The sequence below is a fragment of the Neodiprion pinetum genome, chromosome 3 (genome assembly GCF_021155775.2).
Source record: "Neodiprion pinetum isolate iyNeoPine1 chromosome 3, iyNeoPine1.2, whole genome shotgun sequence".
In the NCBI taxonomy this organism is placed as follows: domain Eukaryota; kingdom Metazoa; phylum Arthropoda; class Insecta; order Hymenoptera; family Diprionidae; genus Neodiprion; species Neodiprion pinetum.
In genome coordinates this window covers 29,721,916-29,747,688 of record NC_060234.1, presented here as the reverse complement: position 1 = coordinate 29,747,688, position 25,773 = coordinate 29,721,916, and the positions used below count along the sequence as shown (strand labels likewise).

Genomic DNA, 25,773 nt, shown 5'->3' with positions numbered 1-25,773 from the left:
TCACTTTAAACGGCTCTCGAAAGTCAATGTCTTTGGTCTCCTTCAGGCCCAACGGTATCATGGGCATTACAGGTTCCTCGCTGTAATAAAATTTATATTAAGATGAAGTTTAATGCTCTGATAGGAATGTGCTTAAGGATAATAACAATCAACCGGGAATTTGTAAATCGTGAATCAGTGCTGTTCACCTGTAGCAATACACCTCGCAATACACTAATTCGTTTCTGACACGTTGCTGGATTGAAGTACGTATTCATACGAAAAGCGAGAATCGAACTGTTGCAAAATATCGAAATGCACGAACAAAATTTTTAACTTTTCATCGAGAAACGTTTGTCGTAATTATGCGAAGATGAATTCAATTTTTTGGTTCAAGAATTACGACATTATATATCCTCTCGTCGATATACCAAGTTATTACCTCCGACGAGACCTCGCATCTTTTTTACTCACGAGCAGAACGGTAAATTAAGTCGTGAATACTTGAAGAGATGACAAGATCAGAGAGTAAACGCGGGTACTTTTTATCGCAAGCTGCCTTCTAGCTACGGCCAGATACGAAAAAGTTCTCATCATTAGGTTTTCAGCAATTTAATGATACACCCTTCACGAACCGTGAGTAAAATTTAGTAGTAAGTACGCCTAAATTGTGGTTACAAGCAACATTCGTATGTGAATATATGATGTATGCTGCACGTACGAACGTGTAGCTCGATTGAAATCTTTATTCCTTCTGTTACAGCGCAGCCGGTGTGCGAGACTCAAGCCGAACATAAATAACTAATAGGATGGTCTCATTTGCTCTTACGAATACGCAATCAATTACAATTTCTTGTCTATTCCCGTTATAAAATAATAATAATTAGCAGCCTACCGCACTGTACACTACATAGACTGTGATACCCGTGACTTCCTCCGTGATGGTTGAAAAGATACAGTTTTCAAAACAGCTCAATCCCTAATGGATCACCAGAAGAACCCGGCCGAGGTAACGGTATCGGCTAGTAATGAAGAAGGCAAGTATTTAAATCTTTTATAAATACGTAGCAAGTACTGCTCGCTCGACAGCCATAGATTATATTATTTAATTGTAACCAAAGTTATCAATTTCACGGTTGTCTGTCGAAAGAACCCGAGCAACTTGAATTCTCCGCGGGAAATGCGTAAAGATCTAGCATAGAACCGCGGAATATGCATAATTTCATTCCTAAGGCATGTAATTAGTTCATTTCATTAAGGTATGCGACATTTATTCCTTCCTTTTCTAACGCATCTCCCGTGCAAAGTTTTTGACGTAAGTGTTCAACCTGCAATCTTATACGTATACCTACTTCAGTCAAGGCAACTAGATCTTCGGATATACGGGGGCAATGCTCGGTGGCGTATTCGCAAGGATGTTAAATGAAGGATCAAGGATCGCGTAGAGATTAAAGCAAATCAATCCCCGCGATCTTGGTAAAATATTCCGATGATGGTATCGTCCATGATTCATGTGGCTGGGTCAGGGAATTTTGCACTCCGGGCGATTAAAACTCATTAATTACAAAGTGTCAACAATGCTCTGTAACACAGCTCGCATCATTTCTCATTTTGTGTTATTTGTATTTTCCTACAGTTCCCCGCCCAGATACACAGGTCAAGATTCATAACAATAACACCGCGGAAAATTGTTATGTAATATTGTATAATTCTCGTAAGACAAGGTGGATGACTAGGCTGTTTATTACTTGTTAGTTATGCATGCAAAAGTTGTTTGTTGTTTTGTACAAGAGTCAGTTGCAAATTATACTGCATCAAAACATCCGGCTGACGTGAATCTTTTCCGTAATTCACATGTAACATCAACAATTACATCAAATCCTGCCAATTTTGACACGTACTATAAAACGAAGTTCAAGATGAAGATGAGTTCGAATGGATTTATTGTGTGAATGTTTAGCCAAAATGACACAAAAACTTTTCATGATTATTATTTCCTTCCACTTTCTACCACGCATAGTTAGGCGTAGGAGGATTCTTAAACTAACTTATCGCCTCCGTAGCCATCGCGTCATACCGGGATACAATAAAGCGTTCATTCCGAGTTGATTCGCTGAGATGAAAGTCTGACATGTTTTCGTGGCCTGGTTCCTCCGGTCAAAAGGCAGCCAGCCGGCCGTCAATGAAATCTTTGCTTTGAATCATATATTTAAATTTCACCTTTCAGTTGAGCTTGTATAAACAACTGCTCGAAATTTCTTAGAGAGATCTTGGACTCGCTTCAAGGTCTCATTCAAACACTCCTCCATTTAACGTGATTTCATCAATTGTGATACAATTAACTTCACTTTGGTCCAGTCTCATTTATCATGTCATTAACTTCGCTTGAATTTTAAAGTTCGCCGAACTGCAGTTATACCCTAAAGATGGAAATTCAAATTCGAATCATAAAGAAATCGCATTAGAAAATTTGGTATCTGTTTTCATTCCGGAAACAAAACTTGGTGGGGAATGATCAATGATCGTAGTGCAGTCGTACCGCTGAACAATTAACTCGTGTAAAAAACAAACAAGCCTGCATCACGATTACGTCTTGCGATCACTATCACGATGTCCAACATAGCCGAGAGTCTGCATAACATTCCTGTAGTGGGACTAGCGAATGCTTTCTTATACACGCTCCAACGGGCTGTTTAATTGCTCCCCTCATTGACCTCAAAAATTACGGGCAACTCGCGTCCTTGAGACGGCTGAGTTGTTCCGGCGCATTTAAATTCTGGTCTCTTTCAGATTCGTGCGGACTGTCGGATGTTTGTGAAATTTCTGAAACACTCTGTGGTACATTTATTTCAATGCGTTAGTCGGAGCACGTATAATAAATTATCGCAGCTAGCCTCACGTCAGGCTTCCCGTTAGTGAATGAGACGTGGAGAAGGGCACGCACGCATACACGACGGTTAGCTGATAGTGTGAGATGATTGTCGACGTACTTCTGGCACACCTCAGAAAAAGTGGTAGAACCGTTGGATCTCGGCTCCGTAGCTGCATCTCTTGACGCGGATGTTGAAGTCACTCGGCATGTACGTCGAGACGTGTCCGTACTTCACTCTGCTACGACTTCGCAGAAGCACCAATGACCAGCTGCCGGTCTCAGGGTGTAACCGAAACCCGTCGTTTACAGTATTCCCCGTTTCTCAAAGACGAATTTCCGCTCTGTCTACGGAATTTAGAACTGGATCACACCCGTCAGAATTATCGACCAGCTGGGTCTGACGACTCGTGACGGAAAATACCATGCATCGTCTAATCATAATCCTTATGCGGGAAGAAGCCGTTTGAATGAGAGTCCAACGTCGCGGTGTATCTAATGCCACGTTATGTTATGCCTGTGTGCAGCTCGGAAATTGGATTACCTATTCCAATTGCATATTGACAGAGAACAGCACCGATTTTTTTTATGACGGTAAATATTATAAATACGTACGTTACAGGCTACACACCACCAAACTAGTTTTCGCTGGGCAGAGTATATTACAGTCATTGTGCGTGAGCGTACGATGTTGTAGCTGCATAAACGCGAGATTTTAATGGGCGACTATAATTAATTCAGGCATCTTATCGAAACGTGCTAGTATACATGTGAATATATGTATTATGTTAATGTGTTACGGTTATCATTTGTTGACTCGAGACACTTTGGCTGACGCGACCACACGAGCTTCCGAGATAAACTGGACACACTGTCTAGCCTAGCAGTGTCTTCATCGATGCAGTCACCCTCAACTTCACTCCTCGAGACATCTTCGAACCAGTGACGTGGTCAGCTAACGTCTAAACAGACACAGCGCTGTATGGCATCATTGCTGCGCGCAAACACCAACCAAGTGCCGAAATATATCCGCGTAAATCTCTCGCACGCGACAGCTTGGTGCTTCCACAAAGAATTGCAGGATGATTAATCTCAAAAGTCGACGAAACTAGTCCCAGGGAAGTTGGTAATCATAATTATCAGTATATACCGCGTGCTGAACTGCTCTGTCAACCCATTCAACTCTCGGCCTGAGTCCATTACCCGTAAATGACAGCTGTCCGCTCTTGTTCTGAGTATAGTGAACTCTGTACCTACACCGATCATGTTACGGGGTTTATTATGGTCCGATTCGTTATTCCGTCATGCAGAAGATGATACTATTCACAATCAGGAAACCGTCCAAGTTTCTGCTCACCGACAGACGATTGAATTCTCGGGATTGTTAATTCCAGCGATGCCACGGTACCTGTACAACGTTTTTTTCATCAGATCTGCTGTCGCATGGTTCCGCGGACAAAGTCACAGAGCTGGCGTTAGCTGACATGGCACGATGTCTACTTCTCTCGCCAGCGTACAATATACGTTATAAAGAATTTCCTTCAAGAACTGAGATCCTACTTAGACGCCGTAACACATCGCGTTGTGGGCGGCCAGTGACCCAGGAATCGAAGCATAGCCAACGCGACGCGCTGCCCGGCTGCTCAGCCGGACGGATAGAAGAAGCCAGACGGAAGTTGTGGGGTGGTAAAAGTTTCTGCGCCGAGAGCCACAGTTCATTCCAAGATACGCGTCGACTTCAAGCATTGCAATGCTTGTAAAAATATTTACGATTCAATTCTGCATTTCAGCTGTATTATACTCATTGTACAGCTGGTATCATTCCGGTAGTTGCCGACGACATCGGTCTCCGGTTGAACAGTCGGCGCAGTTACAAGTATCGGCTGCTCCGGCTCGAAGAGAACTTCAAGCACCACGACAGCTTCCTACTGGTCACTGCCGACTTGTAATGCAATTCTTGCCGCGGTGTGGTATCAGTTTAGAATATCTATGCACTCCACCACCCGCCTCTCGAGTGCTTCCTGGCGTGCGATCCATTCTGGTACAAGATGTATACGTTTCCCCAGAGTCTGCACTGCAACGCCTTGGGCGCCAAGAGGAGCACCCGTTTAACACCTCGCTTTAAGATAAGAGCATCTGTTATCGGTCATCGCGCCATCGCGGATGCGAGTCGGAGTTGCGGTTGGGAACAACCCGCGTAAAAACAATGAAGCCCGCTGGGAGACGCGCTTCGGTAAATCGAAATACTGCCATTCCGAGGTCGTTGGAATCACACGCTCTAATTTTCGATTCCTTCTCTCCAGCAGGTTTCAATCGCTTTGAACATACGTCCATAAAGTTATGTGGCATCACTTCCGCGATTACATCAACATTTTTAGTTTACAGCGAAACTCAAGGCTCCGTCTTTTCACGTGGCAAGAGCCTAGCTGCTCCGAGTTTCGATATGCATTGCGAGCGTTCATACGGAGTTGTGTAGGTGTGATACTGAGTGCCGATTGCAGCCTGCAACGGATAACTATCGTTCGCGGTTCGTGGAACAGCAATCAGTGTTCGAAATTCAAATTGCGAAGATACGCTCGATCAATCGACTATGCCGGATACGGGGGACCCGCAACGTCTTATCGCGGCGTCTCGTGGGAATACTGGACTGTGCATAGAGTATAACCGAACACAGTGAGCTCATGCTGTGTAAGTGAATGCGGATGCGACGGAGTAAAATTACTCGCAGCTTTTATAAGTCGGCATTAAGTGGCGACTGACTCTTCGGAGTCGTTATTCGTACAGAGTTTAAACGTATTTCGGAGGTAGAAGGTATTACGGAACTCACCTGTCGGCATTCTGATAAAGTTCCACCGAGCTGTTCAATTCAGCCAGCTGTTCCTTGAGCAGCTGCAGATTCGAATTCACGAAACTCAACTCCAGGGCGACCGTCTCCTTCAGTTTTCTGTTCGTCGTGGCCCTAAAATTTGATCAAATAATGGGACAGGTTATAAGTTGTGCATTTTACAACATATAAATTCATGTTGGTGTGAGGTCGATGAAGTGAGAACGACTTAAGTGGACTAAAATATCGTTACGAAAATCTTCCCTCAAAGCTACAGGCTGCGAATATATTCTTACACGGAAATAATCTTAAAAATGGTTCTCTCCTACGTAACTATACGGCAAAAGGCCTGTGTAATTTTTTTTTTTTGATACAATCTAAACTACGTTTCATAATAACTCATCGTGAAAGAGCTACAATGACTTGGTAGATTCTTGCGTGAAAACGGGATTCCCTGCTTTTATTACCTCTGTAATGGCAGCTACCGTGTACAGAAGGAACATGAATCTCATGAATGCAATCCAATCTGTTGCAGAAAGTATCCATTATGATCACATGGGCACAAAAACTACAATGAATAGGATTCGTTCTCTACCTATAGTATCCAAAAAAGCTTTTACTCAACGTAACTTGTTCCTGCATCATGAGCACTCAGTTAATCGTAAAGATAGTTAAAGTTAATAGGCGTGTACTTAATTAGGTGCACAGTTATCTAAATATCCGGCCTTAGTCAATATAAATTGGTAATTTGCTTTCGTCCGTCTTATCTTTAAATCGTAGAACAAGAAGGATGCATTAATGTACTTAGAATACAGCAAATAAACATGTCACATTTAATCTTGTTCAGATGTCAAACTAGTCGATTAGATGCTAAGTTTCACTAGGTGAAATCGTATGCAGAAAAAAAAAATTCGGAGCACTTAAGATAGCGCAAAATTTCCGAGTACAGTCATTGAGCAATTGCACGAACGATGCGAGAACAAGTTTTTCAGCACGTTCGCATTGTAGCCATCGTCCCAATTTATAGAAAAGCATTATATCATGTTTAATTTCCAGATGATGCGTTGAGGGTAACTTCTCATGAAGGGTGACATTCTGTAACGTTGCTACGGGATTCCTGTTCTGCTATTCGCAGAATGCTGTATAACTCGTCAGTATTGAACCAGGCAGGTACGTGTTCGAAGCGGAAAATTGAAGATATCAAGGCCGTGAATACTGACATGGAACGAATAGAAGCAAGAAATTCCATTTTCACGCAAGAATCGTTCAAGTCATCGCTGCAGCCGGTTTGTTTCTTCGTAGGAATTGGATGTATAATATAAATTGAAAAACAATTATAAGAGCCGATTACTTCTGAATGAAAAAATGTTCCAACAAGCGACTGGCTTGCGGGTTACACGACCACCGAATGATCCGTGGTGAAAATTTAGCGGTCGATTGTATCTTACGACGATCGGTCGTTCCTGAATCCAGGTACTCAATAACTCCTGGAACGCGACGACTTGCTTGGGTAGGCGAGATGTGTAAAAGTAATAAACAAAATAAATATAATAAATCTAGGTAAGGGTGGGTAATTTGTTACGGAAGACTTCGGCGTGGCATTAGCCCAAGGTGCGCATGCGCCGGTAATTTATCTAATGTCTCCCTCGGGCGACCGACCTTGATATACAAGAAGAGTCACTGAACTGGTCGCCTGATGCCTGTAGGACCTTCGTCGTCGCCATCGGCTTCGGTGCCTTCGTAAGCAAAATACGTTACACGCGTGTAAACGTGTAGGTAGGTATCACATCCGCCGTAGAGCAACACCTACACCTTGGGGTGCGAATGCTAGATGGTAGGCAGCTAGATAATAGACAAGAGATTGTACAATATCTCGCTTTCTTTCGCGATCAGCGCGAACCCTTCCACCCCGAGATCCGCGAGCATCTTGAAGAGAAATTGGCAAACGCGCAGGAATATCGATGTCAGCGCGTATCTCGGGTGTTCGAAATATTCGCAAACCGTAAGTATATGCGCACGTGGCGACTGCGCGAAAAATGCCCTATCGCTAATTTTTTGTATTGACAAAAAGTTGAGCCATCGCAATTTAATGGGACGGGTAACGCGTGGGTAAGATGCCGGTTTGTTTTTGCTACGGTTCGATCTGGGCGTGGTGCTTTTTGCACGAGGGTTATACGAAGTAGGTCGACGCCCGATGGAGTAATGAGATAGCGTGAAGCTGTTCGAGCCATAAAACCGCCTTCGGAGGCAGGAAGCTTAGCTTGGCTGAGCTCAGCTCACTCAACTAATCGCTGGCTGGTCTCGGTTTCCAGAGAAGAATCACCCGCACTTTGAATAAAACAAATGATTTCGCTTGAAAGGGAGCTCTGACGAAGTTATAAGACCGTCTAATGGAGGCGGGACGATGCTCTACGAAGACTCGGAGGCTCGTTTAAAGATTACAAACTTGCGGGGTTCACTCTTGAGGCAAAAGGTCACTCGGACGAGCAATCGACGAGGGAATTGAACTTACTTGAAGAGATTCTCAGCGCCTGCCCGTAGCCGGAGTTCCTTGTTGATTTCCTGGTTGAGTTTGCTTCTTCTGTTCTGAAGCTTGCCCCGGCAGGTAGCCACTCTTGGGTCGGAGCCCTGAAACACAATGAAAGCGAAAAAGAAACGATTAGCAATCCATTTAAGACGATGATCCAATGCGTGCAATTCGTGGCATGCGAATCACGGCAATTCGACAGTGAGAATAGGTGTTTTACAAAACTTTGCAAAGAGTGCAAAGAACGTTAATGCCAAAGTTTCGTCTCATTCGCGAACCGTGAATTGTACATTTTAGTCCCGAATCTCCAGTAGCGGCAATTTTACAGTCTTTCGTATTTACAGGAACGTGGTCGTTTGGTGAACTCTAAAAAAATGGATATGCGCGTATTTGTTACACAGATAGAAAGTGCAGGACTCCATTGGGCATTGGAAAGTCACGTCGATATATATCCGCTGCAAGCCACGTACCTACCAGAGGCCCCATATCTGCTGGGGATTTATGGTCAAACTGGTCTCATGAGAGACGTTAAAAATCGAAGCGCTGTCTGGCGCGCGTACATTTTTATCCGAGGTACAAGCAAGCCACTTAGGGCTCCCTATCTAAGCGGTTTACTTTTCTAGACGCCGCACGGCTGCAAAAAAATAAATCCTTACAACGCTTTATTATACGCGGGAACGATTCAGCAATCTTATAACGTAACGTGCAGCCGTCGTCTTGTTACAGCGCAAAAGATAGCACCGGATTTTCCAACTTTAACAACGTTCAATCCGCGAGTCTAGATTCCTACAACCTGAAAGATGGTTCCGGACTAAATTCATCCCCATAATTCTTCGTACGATTATTCATTCAATTACAGATGCTTTGTTCTCAGAGACGAGTTAAAATTCTCCGTCCCGGCAGGCTAAATTTGGCGAGATCAACTTGGTTTGTTGCTCAAACAAGTGACTGATTGGAAACCCCCTGAGATTTATGCGAGAGCTCGATCCACGTCTGTTCAGCAGATTTAAATATGCCAGAACGGGTAGGTATATGTATGTATATACGGCAGTGGCTCGTGGAAGTGATTTCAACGAGGACGTTTCTCTTCCAGTGCGTACGTTGAAAGCCGTACGTTTCAAAACCGGATTTGGTCTGTAGTAGGTATAATAATACGCCTACTCGAAAGCCTACGCGTTCTTTCGTAAAATCGTTTCGTTTTTCAGGACAAACATGAAAAACATCTCCAGAGTACAATGAGGGTGCAGATTTGTTCCCTATACGTATAAAACAACACAAAACGCTCGGAGTATCTCGCGGCTTCTTTGATTATAAGCCTCGCGTGGACAATGCGAGCGGATTGATGAAGTCACGTCTATACACAAGTGTTACGAACGTTCTAGTGTAAAGAGATACAATGGGGAAAAATAAAAAGACAAAAGAAATTCGTACAATTAAACCACTCATTAATTCAATCCAACGTGTAACTCGAGCGAAGGAGTCCCTCCGTACGTTCTTCTCGGTCTTTGTCAAAACGACGATTATCATACGAATGCGCAGAGGTAGGTGGTTGCGCAGGTGTACGTGTGTCCGCATGAATATGAAATATTGCTGATCCGATGCCTTTCGAATGCAGCGAGTGCACCGGCAGAACGCTGCTTATGCGGGAGATATCAATAGCCGCATACTATTATAGGTATGCACACAAGTATCCGGTCATATCGCCGCTCGTCCCCGTGCTGCAGGGATGTTCGATAGGGACATTGCTAATGCAGGGGACTTCGACGTGCACATGTCTACGAGGATATACAACGCATATGCATATGCGCTGTGCAATGATCGTATGCAAGCACCGTGTAATTCAGCCCTCGGGGCTACGAGTATTCATTCGATCTCCCAAGATGTATTCTCTAACTTGCTATTTCCACTCGGTGCAATGCCTTCTATACGTGCATACGCTGCTAAAAGCGTGTGCAGGTCGGGTATCTGCTAAGCCATTCGGTCCGTAAGAGAGAACATACACGTACAACATGTTCGCAGAAGAATATCGCATGCCGTATATTTCATATTTCAAGTGTCTAGTTGCGCACGATTAAACTAACGGATGGTAACAATCGGCGTCATATTTGGCTCGAGTCACCTTGACGTTGAAACACGTCCGTTTGGAAGATCTAAATTAAACTTTTTCTTCACATCAGATTTCAATCAGCTTTAATATCTCACTTCGTTTTTTCTTCCCAAGTGTCGTTGTTTTTTTCGTTCTTTTTTTTTCACTCGTCGGATTGCAAATTCGGCGAAGTTGAGATTTGCCATTCTGTTTTAAATTCAATCACAAGAACCCGTCTATCGACGGCAGAGAATGAGCTGTAGTTATATGGTTGTCTCGATCAGAATCACAATCGGATCGCATTCTTTTTTTCTTTTTTTTTTCGTAACAAAAAATTTTCGTTGTACCTGTAAAGTTAGTCTCAGTTTAATTATAGCCACCGTGTAATATCGAAGGATTATATGTATTTCCTGATCAACACGTATCATTTTATCATAGCAGTTCTATCAGTTTGGTTATAGGTATGTACAATTGAAAATCGAAATCATTAGCGTTCATAGAGTCGAATGCGACTACCGATTTGTAATCACGCGACGGCGCAGTCTTCTCTGGAATTCCAGCTGACTAGGACGGGGTGAAAGTGAACGGTATTGGTATCCGAGCCAAGTAAAATTCTCGAACCATTTACCAACCGAAGGATAATGAAGTTGCAGATATAGTATATTTGAACGACGGTGTTTCCTGAGGGGAGGGAGCGAGGCATTTCGAGTTAATTATAACCGATTTTCTTGCACGTATCGACGTTCAACGGATTCCAGGACGAACAATTGAGCAATTTCTAGAGAGAGCGACGTGCTTTTACCTCCAATTAGAAGTTGGTGAATTTCACAAAATTTTACGGCACGTTCACGTTTTCGACAGACGTGACTTGGTCGATCACGTGCATCGCGAAGCGAATCCCGGAAGACCCTTTGGCACAGCATGCCAGATGTTTGATCCGCGATTCTCTTTTACTTTCTTTCCCTTCACCTTGTATTGTAAACTCGATCTCTGTCGAAAAGACCGAACGAAGCACGATTCGTCGCTTCCTCGAGACATACCGAAGTCATACTCATGGGTGCAAGCACCGAAACACAGTATAATTACCATTAAACATGAACAGGGTATAAATTAATTTAAGTTGACCGTTTTTACATGTCTACTATAACTTCTTGCTGTAGCCGACGAGATTCGCGCGGTACTAAATAAGGCGAGAATCACAGCGAGGAGCGCCTTAGGAATATTAATTCTCGCGGCACGCGACCACGTGAAAGCTGATACTTTTGCCAAACGGAATGAGATGTGTATTTGTTGGTTCGACCCACCTGCACTTCACCGATCTCCGGTAGACTTTTATACGCGACTAAAGCTTCGTTTGATGGATACTCTGCGGTAAAAAGTAATTTCGAGGGAATAAATAATACGATCGAGGTTTGATTTAAGGTAATGATAAAAACTGAGGTGAATTAAAAATACGTCAATGAGTGTAACTGGACTGTAACCGTGGATACCACGATAATAGGGAATTGCTTGAAAGAGATTAATCGACCGATGTAATTCTCTTCTAATCGATCTATTTTATTGGTGAAAGTTTATCGCTCGAGTCGTAGCTATCCTGCTGTTTCTTGGAAATCACGACGCAATTCTGTACTCGTACTTGGAGCCTCGAGAGAAAAAACTTTTCCATCAGGTTTGGATGATTTTCTATCGCAAACAAGTTTGCCCCGTATATTGCAAAAAATTTACAATTAATACAATAAATCGTTCATTCGATTGGCCAATGTGGAACGAGTCGAATTAAAAATAATGGGATACCAGGCACGAGAGGTATCGTATATATTCATATCTAAAATCCAGTTTCAACTGGCATTTGAATGTAAACTAAGTCTCGCGAAAATGAAAGTCCCGAGACCCACAACCTTGCAATACCTAGATAGTTCTTTCTGGTAACCCACGACACAAGCACACGCTTAGTGCCAGCAGCACGGTTAGTATTATGGAGAACGTACGTAACATGAGTTACAAGTTGTTCAGTCGTCGACATATCGTAACTAAATCATAGAGGCAATGTTACGTTCAACATTTAATATCGACAGGCGTATATTTCTCTTTCTCCATCTCTATCTCTGACGTATCTATCAACGATAGTGTAATATGGTAAGGCAAATACGTCCTTTTCCACACTTTTAGCATATATGTAGTAGACCAATCATCGAATGTAAGCACAACTTGACGTGACTCAGGATCTTTCTCATTCTATTTCGCTCTCCCTGCGGTTCAATATAGGTAATACACAAGTTACAGGGAGCGCATGCTTATAACAATCAGCCGAGATGAGTTATCAGAACAACCCCGCATGCTTTCACGTAACGATCAAACGGAAGCTCGGTGTTGGGATGACGCGAGTTTTAGGTGTGTCTAATAGATCCCATGGTGTTCTATGACGCATAACAGCAAGTGAAGGGAAAATGCTCGGCGTTCACCGCGCCGACGTCGCTAAAAAGATCGACAAGGACAAATTGATGGAGAAAATTTGCGGCGAGAAGGAGCTAAAAGATTGCGGACTGATCGAGTTCTCGGTAGAACTTTAATCACCGCGATGACTGCGGGTTATCGATCATCTTCTCCCGCTCGTCTTGGCTTGAAAAGAAGTCCCGTGTACTATGCAGAGGTCGAAGGTCGGGCTGCAGATATACCTCCGCGTGTACGGGTACTTGTAGCTTACAAGCCCCTCCTTATACCGTCGCTAATTGTGAGCGGTATTCTTGAGTCGGTAACGCAATCAGTCATTCCTCGTTTGAAACGTACGCGGTTACACATCGGTAGAGATGGGCAATGGTTTGGCGCGGTGCGTATGACATTCAACCTTCGATTCGCAACGTCTGTTTAAAGGCGGATAGGTACCATAGATCACGGCATGTGCGCGGTGAGTCGGTGTTATCTCAAGTAAAACCCGCATATTGAATAACATAGCATGTGCAGGTGCTCGATCGGATCCCAACCATGTTATGAATAAGAATGACCTCAGCGGTTCGGATTCGTCTGATTGATATAATATTCATGTACAAATATAATACGCGTGTAACGAGGCTTATACTAATTGTGACAGCGAGCAGGTGATCGGTTTGGGTACACGATGATGGAAACGAGGCACGCCGAGAAGTGCGCTCGTGGGATACCTACTCATATTTTCAGATATTTATTGCATACGTGTGGGTATATTTCATATTCACCGACTTGCTGCACTTTAAGTCGGGCAGGCATCTCTGCCACAGGAGTAATTCAGCAGCATTGAACGACACCGAAATACTCCCGCCGATGATATAATACCAAAGGAATTCACTGGAATTCTTTGAAAAAGAAAAATGTTTGTCCCGAGGTGAGGTACAATGATACAAAAATTAACTTCTTCCATTACAGACGTTCTTGAACATTCTTAAGACAGGCGCGGAGACTTTTCATCGAGAGTGGTGACGGAGTTAAGTCTTATTACAAAGGTTTGAAATCACAATCGAAATATGAAAACGTTCCAAATGTCGAGAGATTTGGGTCACTAGCGTATTCTGGTAGTAATAGTTTGAGCAGACAACGTATGATGAAAAAACTTGAAAAATATTAGTGCTTTGTGGATATATCGGCAATGTTATAAGTGAAGCAGACTTCGTATGAAAAAGTGTTCAATTCTAAGACTGAGGTAAGGGTTCAAGGATGACTATGTTAAAGTCAGACCTCGACACTACGAAGTTGAATTGAGAGGTTTTTTGTAACGCCTATAATATCAATATGATAGTCGACGGAATGAAAGAAAACATACACACACGTTACGACAGACAATTTCACGAAGGTACAATCTATACAAAAATCGGGAAAAGACCATTCTGAATCGAATACGATGACAATGAATATTTCCTTGAAACTAAACCTTACCCCGAATCGTTTTCGGGTGCAGACGTCCAACATATCACTCTGGTTCTGGTCATGTGTTGTCTTCTGCGTTACGTTCTGTTGGGCGTTGACCTCTTTGTCACCTTTCTTCGCGGAGGGCTGCGTTGTCGTGACCACAGTCACGTGGTTTTTCGGCAACGGAGAGTGATGCACCCACTTCAACATGGCCGACTATGACCACATTATTAACTTCATTTGTACGCGATAAACGATCCGATAGCCACGTCCATGTATCAGTTCCACAACAAAGTTTATATTATAGGTGTACAGCGAACGGTAGCGAGGAATTTCAGTTTGCACCTCGTTAACGTCGGCCTTTATTATTCACTCGGTATGGTACTTAATGTAGACACAGGAGAACCCTTGGGGAGATCATTGGTTAGAGATTATGTATGTTTTAATTAGGAGTATCGGAACGCACGCGATCGCTGCAACACCGCCAACCAGACTCCGCTCTGGCATGGCGTGGTATCTGCCCCATGGACTTCGCCGTGAAGTTTAACCACAAGTCCACGTTTTATGTGACTAATCATTGAAACCGACTTCATGCTGATTTAACCTCGCCGTGCGTAGATATATATCAGCGAATACGAGTAGACCTCAAGTTGCGTAATCGATTAATGCAAAAACCGCGAGCTTTTCAAGCGGACGTCAAAAATCCTCAAAATCCATACAGAACCAAAATCAGCTCGCAAATCATTATGCTTATAGCAAAATTCAACCCTTTTGATAATGCGGCAATCTTCGGTGTGGCCGGTGTGCTCCACGCTTGCCTTTACCGATGACTCATTCGCGAGGTGGAATCATCCTATAGGTGTATGTATAGGTATACCGTACATGAATCACAGCTGGCGAACATGTTGCCTGGCGTTATCTACTACATAAACAGCCTGGAGCAGCGATAAGCGATTAGTAGGTAAATTTCTCGGCAATAGATTACGACAGTTCAAATTTTCCGCTATAATATTTTTCACCTTTTCAACATTTTATTTCACCACGACCATACGTGTACTCTGCGCAGGCTAGAGCAATTTCTGCACAACTACTAAGAATAAATTGAACTTATTTCGCCGATGGCAACGCCTGTATCGATCGCTTATATGCGCCGCCTCGGAGGTACCTCGGTGTTTATCGCAATAATTCAAATCCTTTTGCGAGTAAAGATGAAAAGCCTGTCCTCTAGAAGGATGAAATAAATTGTCGCTCTTCAACGCGCCCCGCAGTTTACCAGACTCAACCGGAAGAAAATCTCGTCCTCGGTCGACCTGTGCAATGCAGGTTATTCGCGCAAGTCCGCGATACCGAACGATGGAGTAACAGTAGCTTATAATTAACGCTGTGGTGAATTTCAACATTCGCATACGTGATATATACGTTATATAAATTATAACTGCATGCATCGAGGGAATTTCCGTGCCGACTACATCGTAACCATAAAACTAATCGAGGCGCATACGCGTCGAGCTTTATTTCATGGAAATTATTCACGTTAGGTATATCTTAACGACCTCAACCCAGATCTGCAGAACCCATAGGCATATATCTTGCAACGCCCTATAGCTGTCGTTGCACCCTGTTTGCCCGGCTCAAGTGGAATCGTCGATAACGCGATACCGCAGTTTCCGATTCATGCAGTCTCGGAGAGGGTGCGGATATTGTTATATTACCGCGTGCGTTAGCATACTTTATCGCTGTGACGAGTGATATCAGAGAGAATTTCGCTGGATGTACACGTTCCTGTACGTATATGACGGTAGAACAAAGCTCGACGTGCGAGGGCTCACCTTCCGATCGTTAAAGATTAAATACAAACCAATCAGGCAGAAATTTCGAAAGGCTTGGTAGATAAGCCAAGTTGACGTAAAAACTAGCTCGCACACTTTATACCCATACCCATGTGCTTGCAGAAGCATCGATGTATAATGTACGTGACGTGGAACGGTTGGCTAGCAGCTTGCGGTGCAGCTTATCGCACTGGACGGCGTGTAAAAAACGGAAGTCGGCCGTACGGACGGCGGAAATAGCGCGCGAAACAGAGCGAGCGAGCTCACGAACCGGTCCAGCGGTCGGCGCGGCGGTATGTACAAGAATCATGACAAGTATAATTAAACGCCATTAGTATCTAGTTCCAGTTCAAGAATAATTGAACGACAAGAAAGAACGTGGAAAATTTGTCAGGTTAGACCGTATGATGTCAAACCGGCGCAGCGCCGAGTTCGCGATTGTGAAAAACGCGCGACTCACTTGACAACAATTCCCAGTTTCACAATCTATTGTGCATACTAATCAGACCTTCTATGAGTTTCTCATATTAACGCCTCGCCTCTGTTTACGCGACAAAGCTGACGCCTTAAAGGCCCCGTGTAGTCCAGGGAGCAGCTGGGTTGTGCTCTGGAGGTATAAACGATACAAATAGCATTACAGATCGAACGCCTTATCTCTCTATTTTCACGCATTGCTGAGAACTGGTGGTATTGAAACGGTAACAAATATTTCCGGGGAAGCATCACGGTCACTGGGTTTCCGCAGTCTCCGAAACCGTCCATCGAACGACTTTGCGAAGAATAAGTTTACCGATTTTTGGTCCAGAAGCATACGTGGTGGAAGATTCACTAACCACGCTCCGAAGATGCTCGAGGCAACGGGAACTCGGTAGTGATTGTAATTGGTACGTAGAAGAACTGATGAGCCTTGTAAGTACGGCGGGTATCGGTTGCACCTGACGTTGACGGAACCAGGTTTTGAAAATAGAATCATCGTAATGCGAGGGGCCACCTCATGAACGTCATTCTGAGCTGGCTATAACTCAAACGTTATTATATGAATTACCGAGCGGATTGACAGGCAAATGAAAATACTTTTTTTCCACCTAATTCGCAGTGTATGAAAACAGGCGTTTCACCGTCATTACGACGCTTCGATGCTTTGTTTTCTCCGCGAATCACACACCATTCGATGGAAACCGACACGAAAGCTTTCGTAGCTACTGACGCACGTGAAGGGGGTAAAGAGCGAAATAAAGTGTACGATATATGTATATAGATTACTGTACTCATTCCTTACTCGAAGGTGTATTTTCACAGAATATAACCGCACGCATCCTGTGCTGTGAACGATGTTCCAAGGATTGCCTGCGAATGTTGCGTACGGTAAAATTTGTAGTTCAACGTTGTGAGTCGAGATCGGTGAAATTCGGACAACGCTTGATAGGAGTAAAGAACAGACTCCATTGTCATTGTCTTATCGCACTTTAGTATCAGACAGACCGTCGTCGATCGGATAATTATGCGGATAATTAAGAAGAGGTATAATAGGGAGAAATACAGAAACTCCGGTGTTAAGCGTGAAAGGGATTGTTTGAAAATCAAAAGGCGCACGAGTCTGTGTATATTTTTGGCCCAAGGACAAACGAGCTGGAGGACATTTTGGTGCATTGCCACACGGTGTGGTGAATTGCTTAGGAACGTGTGTCATCCTTGCAAAACGCGTCCTGACTATTAACCACGGCTATTGGTCACTCCCAACGCCTCGGTCCCAAGACCAGCTCCTTTTTAATACTCAACAACTACCGCCAACGCGTTTCAATGAAAATCTGCCCACTTTAGCGCGAAATTCTTCCTATCCGAACTGTGCTTCGTCCACGAGTAAAAGATAAAAAACGTTTGCCTCGATGATTACACGTCAGCGGTCTGCTCTTACAATAGATGTTGCTAATTGGGCGCAATGAGGAGGAGATAAAAACTATAAAACAAGGAATGAAGCGGTGTAAAAAATTAATGTCCAAAGCGCCATTGCGAGCGGAAAAGTCAAACAGTAATTCGTGCGTGACGACCGAGACCACGATTCAGTTATTGTTTGGAGCGATGAAAACTGAATAAAATGTACAGTTGCTTGTCAGTTGCGGTTTATGCGCTAGCGGAAACATTGGATCCGCCATTATAACCGTCGATATTGTGTGAATCTCCTTAGGCCGATACCTGCCGTGATAAAATTACCTCCGAGTAGAAGCTTCGACGGTGGAGCAAATTGTGAGAGTTACGTACCAACCTACAAAAAATCAATGGACCAGGCACAACGATCATCTTTAGAGAACGCGTCAATCCATTTCCATTGTGAAATTTGAATGATCCGTTACGTGTAATGGATATAATAACGCGTCGTACCGGTAGCAATCATACACGCTCCGAACGATCGTAAATCGGGCCCAGAATCGTCGTACCTACCACGTTCGATTAACGAAAGTTACATTTTTGTCTCACATAAGAATTCCACGAAGCATAAATCGAAATCCGAAGCGCATAAGTGCGCGTATATAAATACATCACGGAAACTGTTACATAACGGGCTGTCTACTGTGTGCTATTCGCCGAGGAATATACATATAGGTACATTGCTCAAGCATGAAGCATATAACAGCATTATGATCGCAAGGAACACGTACTGTTAGCCGGTATACCTGACACATAGCCTCGAGCAAGGATTCTCTGTCTTCTGAAGATTTCACAAATTCTAACTGTCAACCAAACCCCATCAAGCATCGTTAACCCAACAATTTGTACAGGCTATCTATCATCATCGAAATATACCGTATGATGATTTTCGGCAATACCGTTTAAGAGTCCCAAGCATACATTCGGCAAGTAGCTGACACGCCGATAGGTACTCAAGTAGTGTTTGAAGAAGCAGCCCACTTCATTTTCAAAGAACAACACTGAGCCTCTCCACCCACAGCTCGACAAATAAAACCTCATCCATCAACACTTTGGTGCAATCGATCCGGGTCGATCCCTTTCGGTCACAGATTGCGAACACGAATCGCCAATTATCTCATTGAATTGACTATTGTACACATTTTCTTATTTTTCCTCTTTATTAGGTAACTGCAGATGATGGCTTCGAAAATATAATGAGGCAGTTTTAAAGCTTCTATATTATCGACGCGGGATTGTTAAGAAGAAAAACAACGATGAACGTTCCTCCCTTAAACGGTTATAAACGGACATTAGGCGAACGCAGGATATATTATTATGAGTAACTATTCACATTTGAGGCCGCAACGATATAGGCGTAGGTAATCGCTTGTTATACATATATTGAGCAATGGGCAATTATTTCGCAGGTCCAGAAGAGCCGCGTGTTTGTAAGCATTTGTAAACGTTTTAGCAGATGGCCTCCGCGCATAGCCACGCTTTCTACCTACAGGAAACCAAACCTCGGTTTTTGTGCGTTCGGACAATAATCCGTGAACTACAATACGGTAGTTGTTTAGACGATTATCGTTACTGGACGATCGAAATCTATACTCGTTATAGAAATACTAGGAAGCTGTGGAGTCACAATGGATTTGCGGAATCTGTTATTACAACGGACCAGAACAGAGGCTGGAAGGTTGGCTGTTCCGGTGATACGCAGGGGTTCGGAACCAGTGAACAATGTAACTTCGCTAGAAGATCGCGATCGATTTATCATGTACAATAAAATCGGACATTGCCCACAGGGTCCGAGCACTAGCGTTCGTCCACAATCGCACAAACACAAACGCGATCACACATGCGGACACGCATAGATGCCGTGAAAGTTTTCTATATACGGTAATATGATTTTATAATCGGTCATTGGCGCTGTTTGACGTAACAGCAGCTGTTTCTGCTCGATCGTTACAGAGCAGCGGACAATTCTTTTCAACACAAGAGCCCGTTTATGTAAGGGTTTTGAATCATTTCCGTGACACTTTTGACAACAATGATAACTTTCTAATATATATGACTGGTCATAATTGATCGCTTGAAATGCTCGGAGGGTTGTACAAGTTTCATCGCATTGCTTCTCACGGTTTTATCACGGTAACAAGAACCTGACAGCCACTGCAGATGCCCGTCTATGTCGTGTAAGTATGCAGTAATACTAGTAGAAAAGTGAACACTCATCCAGTTCGAAGTCTGCGCTCTGATGAAATTAAGGAATTCAACGTCATCTTGACTTAAAAACCGATAGCAATTTATCCGTCAAGAAATTACTGCACCAAACTAACTGTAGAATGGAATTGAGGAAATGGTACGTTTGCCGGACTCGACAGCTCTATAACTTCCGTTTTATACAGGAAAGTAAGAATGCCAGCAAACGAACCGGGAGACGGACAAAGGTGCTGCAGATAAATAAGAATTTCAGAATTGAGCGTCAGTTTGATTATCCTACACGGACGAGATATCTTAAAAGCCTAGGCAAGTTTATTTCAATGCGAGGAGAACGGAACTCTTGTCCAAGCGGACATGGAGTGTTCAGTGAATGGATCATTGCGATAGGGATGGCGATCGAGTGCGACTCTTCGAACTATGATTGTAATAATGTTGTATAACCTAGGTCTTTCGATTGAAATATAATCGAAAGCTATTCGAGTTCAGCGAGTAGAACAATAGACGACAGTGCTTGAAGAAGCAACAACCGCAGCCTCATCGTTGACGTTAACAACGATCGTCATTGCCGATCTCGATTCATGGGAACTTACAATCGAAAATACACAAAAAATTCCTCAATTCTTCTTCTAATCGGCAAAATTACGATAGTGAGCATTATTATTTTCACATGATAAACTTCAACACCAGTTAAAATCTCGGGTGAATCGATTAGATCTAATAACTACACTGTATTCCGTATACACTCGACACACAAAAAACTTGACCGATGAAGATTATTAACGCCAATGTCTGATGTATTTAGAAGAATAATTATATTTACACACGAGCGGATGGCCAATTTACAGATTATAATTTAGATCGATCATTTCACATTCACAAATTACCGATACGTGTTAAAGGTGGAAATTGGCGATTATATTTACGGTGTAATAAACGTTAATCGGACCGGCGACCGGGCGACGATCGGTGTCAGACTGGTCGGTTGTCAGTGGCACATGGCTCTTGAGGAGGCCACTCCGTGATCGCGATCCTTACTCTGTTATGTACTCGTGTCCCGCGGTGGACCACAGATGCGACTGGCAACTCCGTGGCATGGCCACCGGGCCAGGCGCCTTCGAGTGAGAGGGACGCCTCCTCGACAGAGGAGGGACGCACGCCTGGACAACGGACAACGGACATCGGACATCGCCGGCGGAGGCGAATGCGACTTAAGGTGACTTAAGGAAAGAGGAAGACACAATCGACCGGTAGCCAAGCGATACTGGACGTCGCGGACTCAACGGCCACTCGAGATAAGGGCTTTTTCATTCTCCGATGGCCAATGTTCGACCATCCGTTCGCGCCAATGATCCCGAAGAGAGAACGTCGAGAAACGTCTTCATTCGGTGGAGATTGACATTTCGTTCAAGACATCACTTCAAAGTGAAATATGGAAGAAGATGTCGCAACTTACATCAGACCTGTTGGACTCCTGGATCTGTTCACCATGTATTATGCGTCCTCGTTTCTTTGATAAGATAACCAGTACTATTAGCATTCGATTGAGCCATCGACTTGAAACCGTGCTGTTAAAAATTTTCCGAATTTTAACGATCCTTTGATTTTTTATTTTACAGTTTTGCCTAATCTGGAGAGCAGTCAGTTACATTATCTCGTGATCAAACATTTGCCAAGTCTCGGTGAAGATACGTGAAAGCAGTAAACACGTATGAAATTTAAACCGTATAAAGGCAATTATACTTGCGTTTCACAATCAGTGATAACGTACGGATAATGAAAAATAAAGCAGAATTTTCAATGCAAACGCATATTTTACCGGCTATTTGTAGGTTCAATTTTACAAAACTTTCATCCATCAACAACTTGGCCGGATATTGAACGAAACAATCGAATTGCCTCGCCTCGCTCGTAGAACCATTTTATATCTTCCCACGTAATTGCGTCAGGATTTAAACGCTTTTAGCTGCGTTGGCGCTCGCGTCCGTCCCTCCGGCACCGAAGTGGTAAGTAATTTGTATCAAATTATAAGATTAACCGATCAAACGATCGACAAACTCTGCCCACTCCTCACACTTTATGACAGATTTGTGTTTCTGGCTCGATCAGTTCTTATCACGATCATTCCTTTGATCACCTGCACTTTGCATAATCTGCCAATACCTATACATGATGGTAAAATATTTGCAAGACTTTGGGTTTCTCAACACGTGCTTTGCACATTTCAATGGCGAGAATTTATTTCTACATGGTCATTTATTCGTTGCTGAACGCGAGTGCGACTCACGCAACTGTTCTACCTGGTTCCCACATAAGCGGCTCTCTCTCGCCTGGGTCTCAAGCGTTCGGCAATTATGAAATTCCAGTAATTATATGTATTTGTAAATATGTTACGAAGCTAGAAATAAAAAATTATCATTCTATAAGGTCACCATAAATTCCTAATCATAGATTGCAAAATAAATTCTCAACGATTTGCTGTAAAATTAAAATGAAGCGAAGTAAACTCTAATTTCCCTCAAACGTTTATGCGCTAACATTGCCATTTGGGTTAATATGTTATGTAAACTATTCTGCAGCTCGTATAGCCGTCAGGCAAACATAGAACGGATCGACTTATCATCGGTAAAAAAGTAACGGTATAACCTCGACTCATTAAGTCCACTAATAAGCATATTAAACGACTTCAGACTTTGCCGAGGGAAGGGAATAAAAAATGCACAATAGGTAATTCACACAACACAATATTCTCACCTAGAGAACCAATCTTTGATCCAATTAAGCCGCGATTGATTTACGTCTATAATTTCAGGTATAACCCTGAGAATTGAAACAAACCGACTGATTAACAATGCATGACATAGCACACATGCATTCGATGGGTATGTTGCAAAAACAAACGTGCCAACTTCAATGCCAGATTAAGGTTATCATATATTGCGAACGTTAAAATCGGCGCGACAGCGTTACACATTTAACGATACAGTACGCAGTACGAGGTGCAAAACTGTATTTTCGCGTATTAATTAATTACCAATTACCATAACTCGACCTCTCATTGCGTGTTTGCAGATTTTCTAAATTAGCATTCATTTATTACACTTTAAAAGTGTTTGAAAAAAACGTGTTTAACATCAGCTAATTCAGAGTGGTTTAACGTCTATCCAACACAGGTTATAGTCCAAAGTCGCACGCGAATAGACATACTCACATTCTCATTCTCTCTTTTCGCCCAAGTCGCAACTCATTACTGCACTAATCGGCGCAGAACTTCAGGAATGGCTACGACAAGTATTATATGTGTCAATACTTTTCTCGGCACGATTTCTTCGCCGTGTACCGCATTCCTGCTCGTTTCGAAATATCCACAGAAAGAAACCGACTCCTCATTCATTGTCACCCTCATGTGTAATCAGTTGAATGTTAATTGCTTCCATTGATAAACATCAGTCAGATTTTGCGCGAGCGCACGTCGAGTTCACTACGTGCACACATGATGAAATGCATTTGGCCAAACGTACGTGCAGACGTGTTCGCACAGGCACATGTACATAAGCTTCAGCGAGAACTTGATAGCGCAAAGCATTTTGCAGCCACATGATTAATTAATGTATTTAACGGTTGGTACCGTACACCTGCTGTAGGTATAAGATGTTGCAAAAATATCACAGTTGATTTCTACATCGTGTAGAAGTCAAAAGAAGACCCGTGTTTAATTCAAAATACCTACCGAAGTTATATCGATACGTGACGCAGGTTTAAGTCATGACTATTCATTGGGTTGGCAAATTTTTTTTATCAAAGTTCAAATTTCGGTCACCTCTCCTCGGAAAGATTTTCAAAACAATGACGAAATTTTAAAACAGTTAAGCTAATTTGTCACGCAGTCAAAGCCCGTGTCTGCCTGTATAGCAAGTATAATTATGAAATAAATTTCAATCCTCGCTATCATGTTGAAATGACGGGATTTGTTTTTGAATAATTTCAAGTCGTGGATCACTGACTCCATCCGTTCACCGTCGATTCTCAAGGATGTTGACTTGCCAATGTGAAAAACATATCCTACTATAATAAAAACATCAATTTCACATGGCCACAAGATAATAAGCACACCGAATATTGTAGAGTTACAATTTGTTCGTATACATCGAGGGAACTCTAACGAGATGGTCGGAATTCTAATCCATTCCAGTTAGTCATGAGAATCCGCACAATGTGACCGTACAAGCGTTGTATTTCTATTCTTGACCATCGATAATAGGAATGTAACGGGCAGAGTTTAGTGAATGAGAGATGAAAAAATTTCACGGCATGTCTCACTCTTCCAATTAAATACCAGAGCCGAAGCAGAAGCAATATTGTGCGTACGGTATAGGAGCTCGTCTAGCCTGCGTGTACATATAATTTACGCGTATCGAAGACGGTATGATTAATGACTAGCCTAACCCGACTCGCTCTACTACGTGCCCCGGAAATGAATGAATAAATAAATAAATAAATAAATAAATAAATAAACAAGTAAACGAAGAGCTACATAATCGCAGCAGTACCGCTACAAGAATCTCCCACAGTATTTAACCGACGCAGCGTATAACGCCGTTTATCCTACGGCACTGTTTGTTGCGCGGGCATATGTATGAAAGATAAATCTACACCTATACACTAATCCTCACATATTTGCAATGCTAATTATCCCGAGAGGAAGAGAGAGAGAGAGAGAGAGAGCGGGAGAGCAAATAAAGCATAGTTATAAAATCTCGACCCCGCCCCACGTATGCACAGGCAGGCTGTTTATTGTGTATGCACTTGTCGCGGTCACTTGAGCATCTCGATGCCTGATGTCCTACAGACATCGTCGTCAACCTGCGTTGCAGTGGGTCACAGCATGGAGCAGCCTATCAGACGCGTCTGTCTTCAACCGATAGTTTTTTCACCCCTAGCTCGATCGTTGCTGAGATACACCGATAAGTTGAGATCTGTTTTGAGCACATCATTCACAGTTGGGTAGTTTTTTTTTTTTCTTTCTATTAACCCTCCCATCGAGTCGTTGAAAAAGGTCACATAATTTCATTCCCTAGCTGGCGAGAAACGTGACAGCCTGCTTAACTCATCAACGTTTTTGATGGTCTGATGACGATAATGGCCCTTCCTAGTACATACATATCGAATAGCTGCGGAGAGCATTCGTCAAATGACGTAGGTATAACCTACGTAATGTTATGCATGAAAAATACTCTGTCGTTAAGTATACCGGTTTCGAAAAACATGAGAAAAAACTATCAAGACGTTTGGTATACTAACGAGCTAACAGGTCTGTGGAAATTATTATACATAGGGTGTTCAAAATCCTCGGAAATTCAACGATTAAATGTAGACAGAAATGCCTGCGTATTCTAATCGACATGCAGAAAAGACATTATAACAAGTGAGCAAATAAAAATTCCCACAAAAAAAATATATGCTTGTCTCGAATTTCTTTCCCCCCTCTAGAGAAGGAAAAATTAAAAACCGAAACACGGGCACTCGGTGATATTTATAATCCGTAAGCCCGTGTCATGCGGTCGCAAATCCCTTGAAAACTTTCGAAGAACGAATCCATGCCCAAGTCACGAGCGACGCGAGGTTCTGCGGCAGGACGCAACCTTTGAACGC

General features: G+C 43.0%; 1 protein-coding gene across 5 annotated transcripts in view; it reads right to left on the bottom strand.

The window, feature by feature from the left end:
* Window positions 1-25,773, bottom strand: part of Rhp (GTP-Rho-binding protein rhophilin) — a 50,823-nt gene that overhangs the window by 7,656 nt on the left and 17,394 nt on the right. For 2 of the 5 annotated variants that reach the window (XM_046618726.2, XM_046618727.2), the window contains exons 2-4: window positions 8,185-8,300; window positions 5,676-5,807; window positions 5-80 (exon numbers count right to left, since the gene is read on the bottom strand). In XM_046618726.2, coding sequence (XP_046474682.1) covers window positions 5-80; window positions 5,676-5,807; window positions 8,185-8,300 — 324 coding nt within the window. Of the gene's footprint in view, window positions 1-4; window positions 81-5,675; window positions 5,808-8,184; window positions 8,301-14,191; window positions 14,572-20,714; window positions 21,216-25,773 lie in introns of those variants that run through there. The other 3 variants (XM_046618728.2, XM_046618724.2, XM_046618725.1) reach the window with 3 other exon arrangements.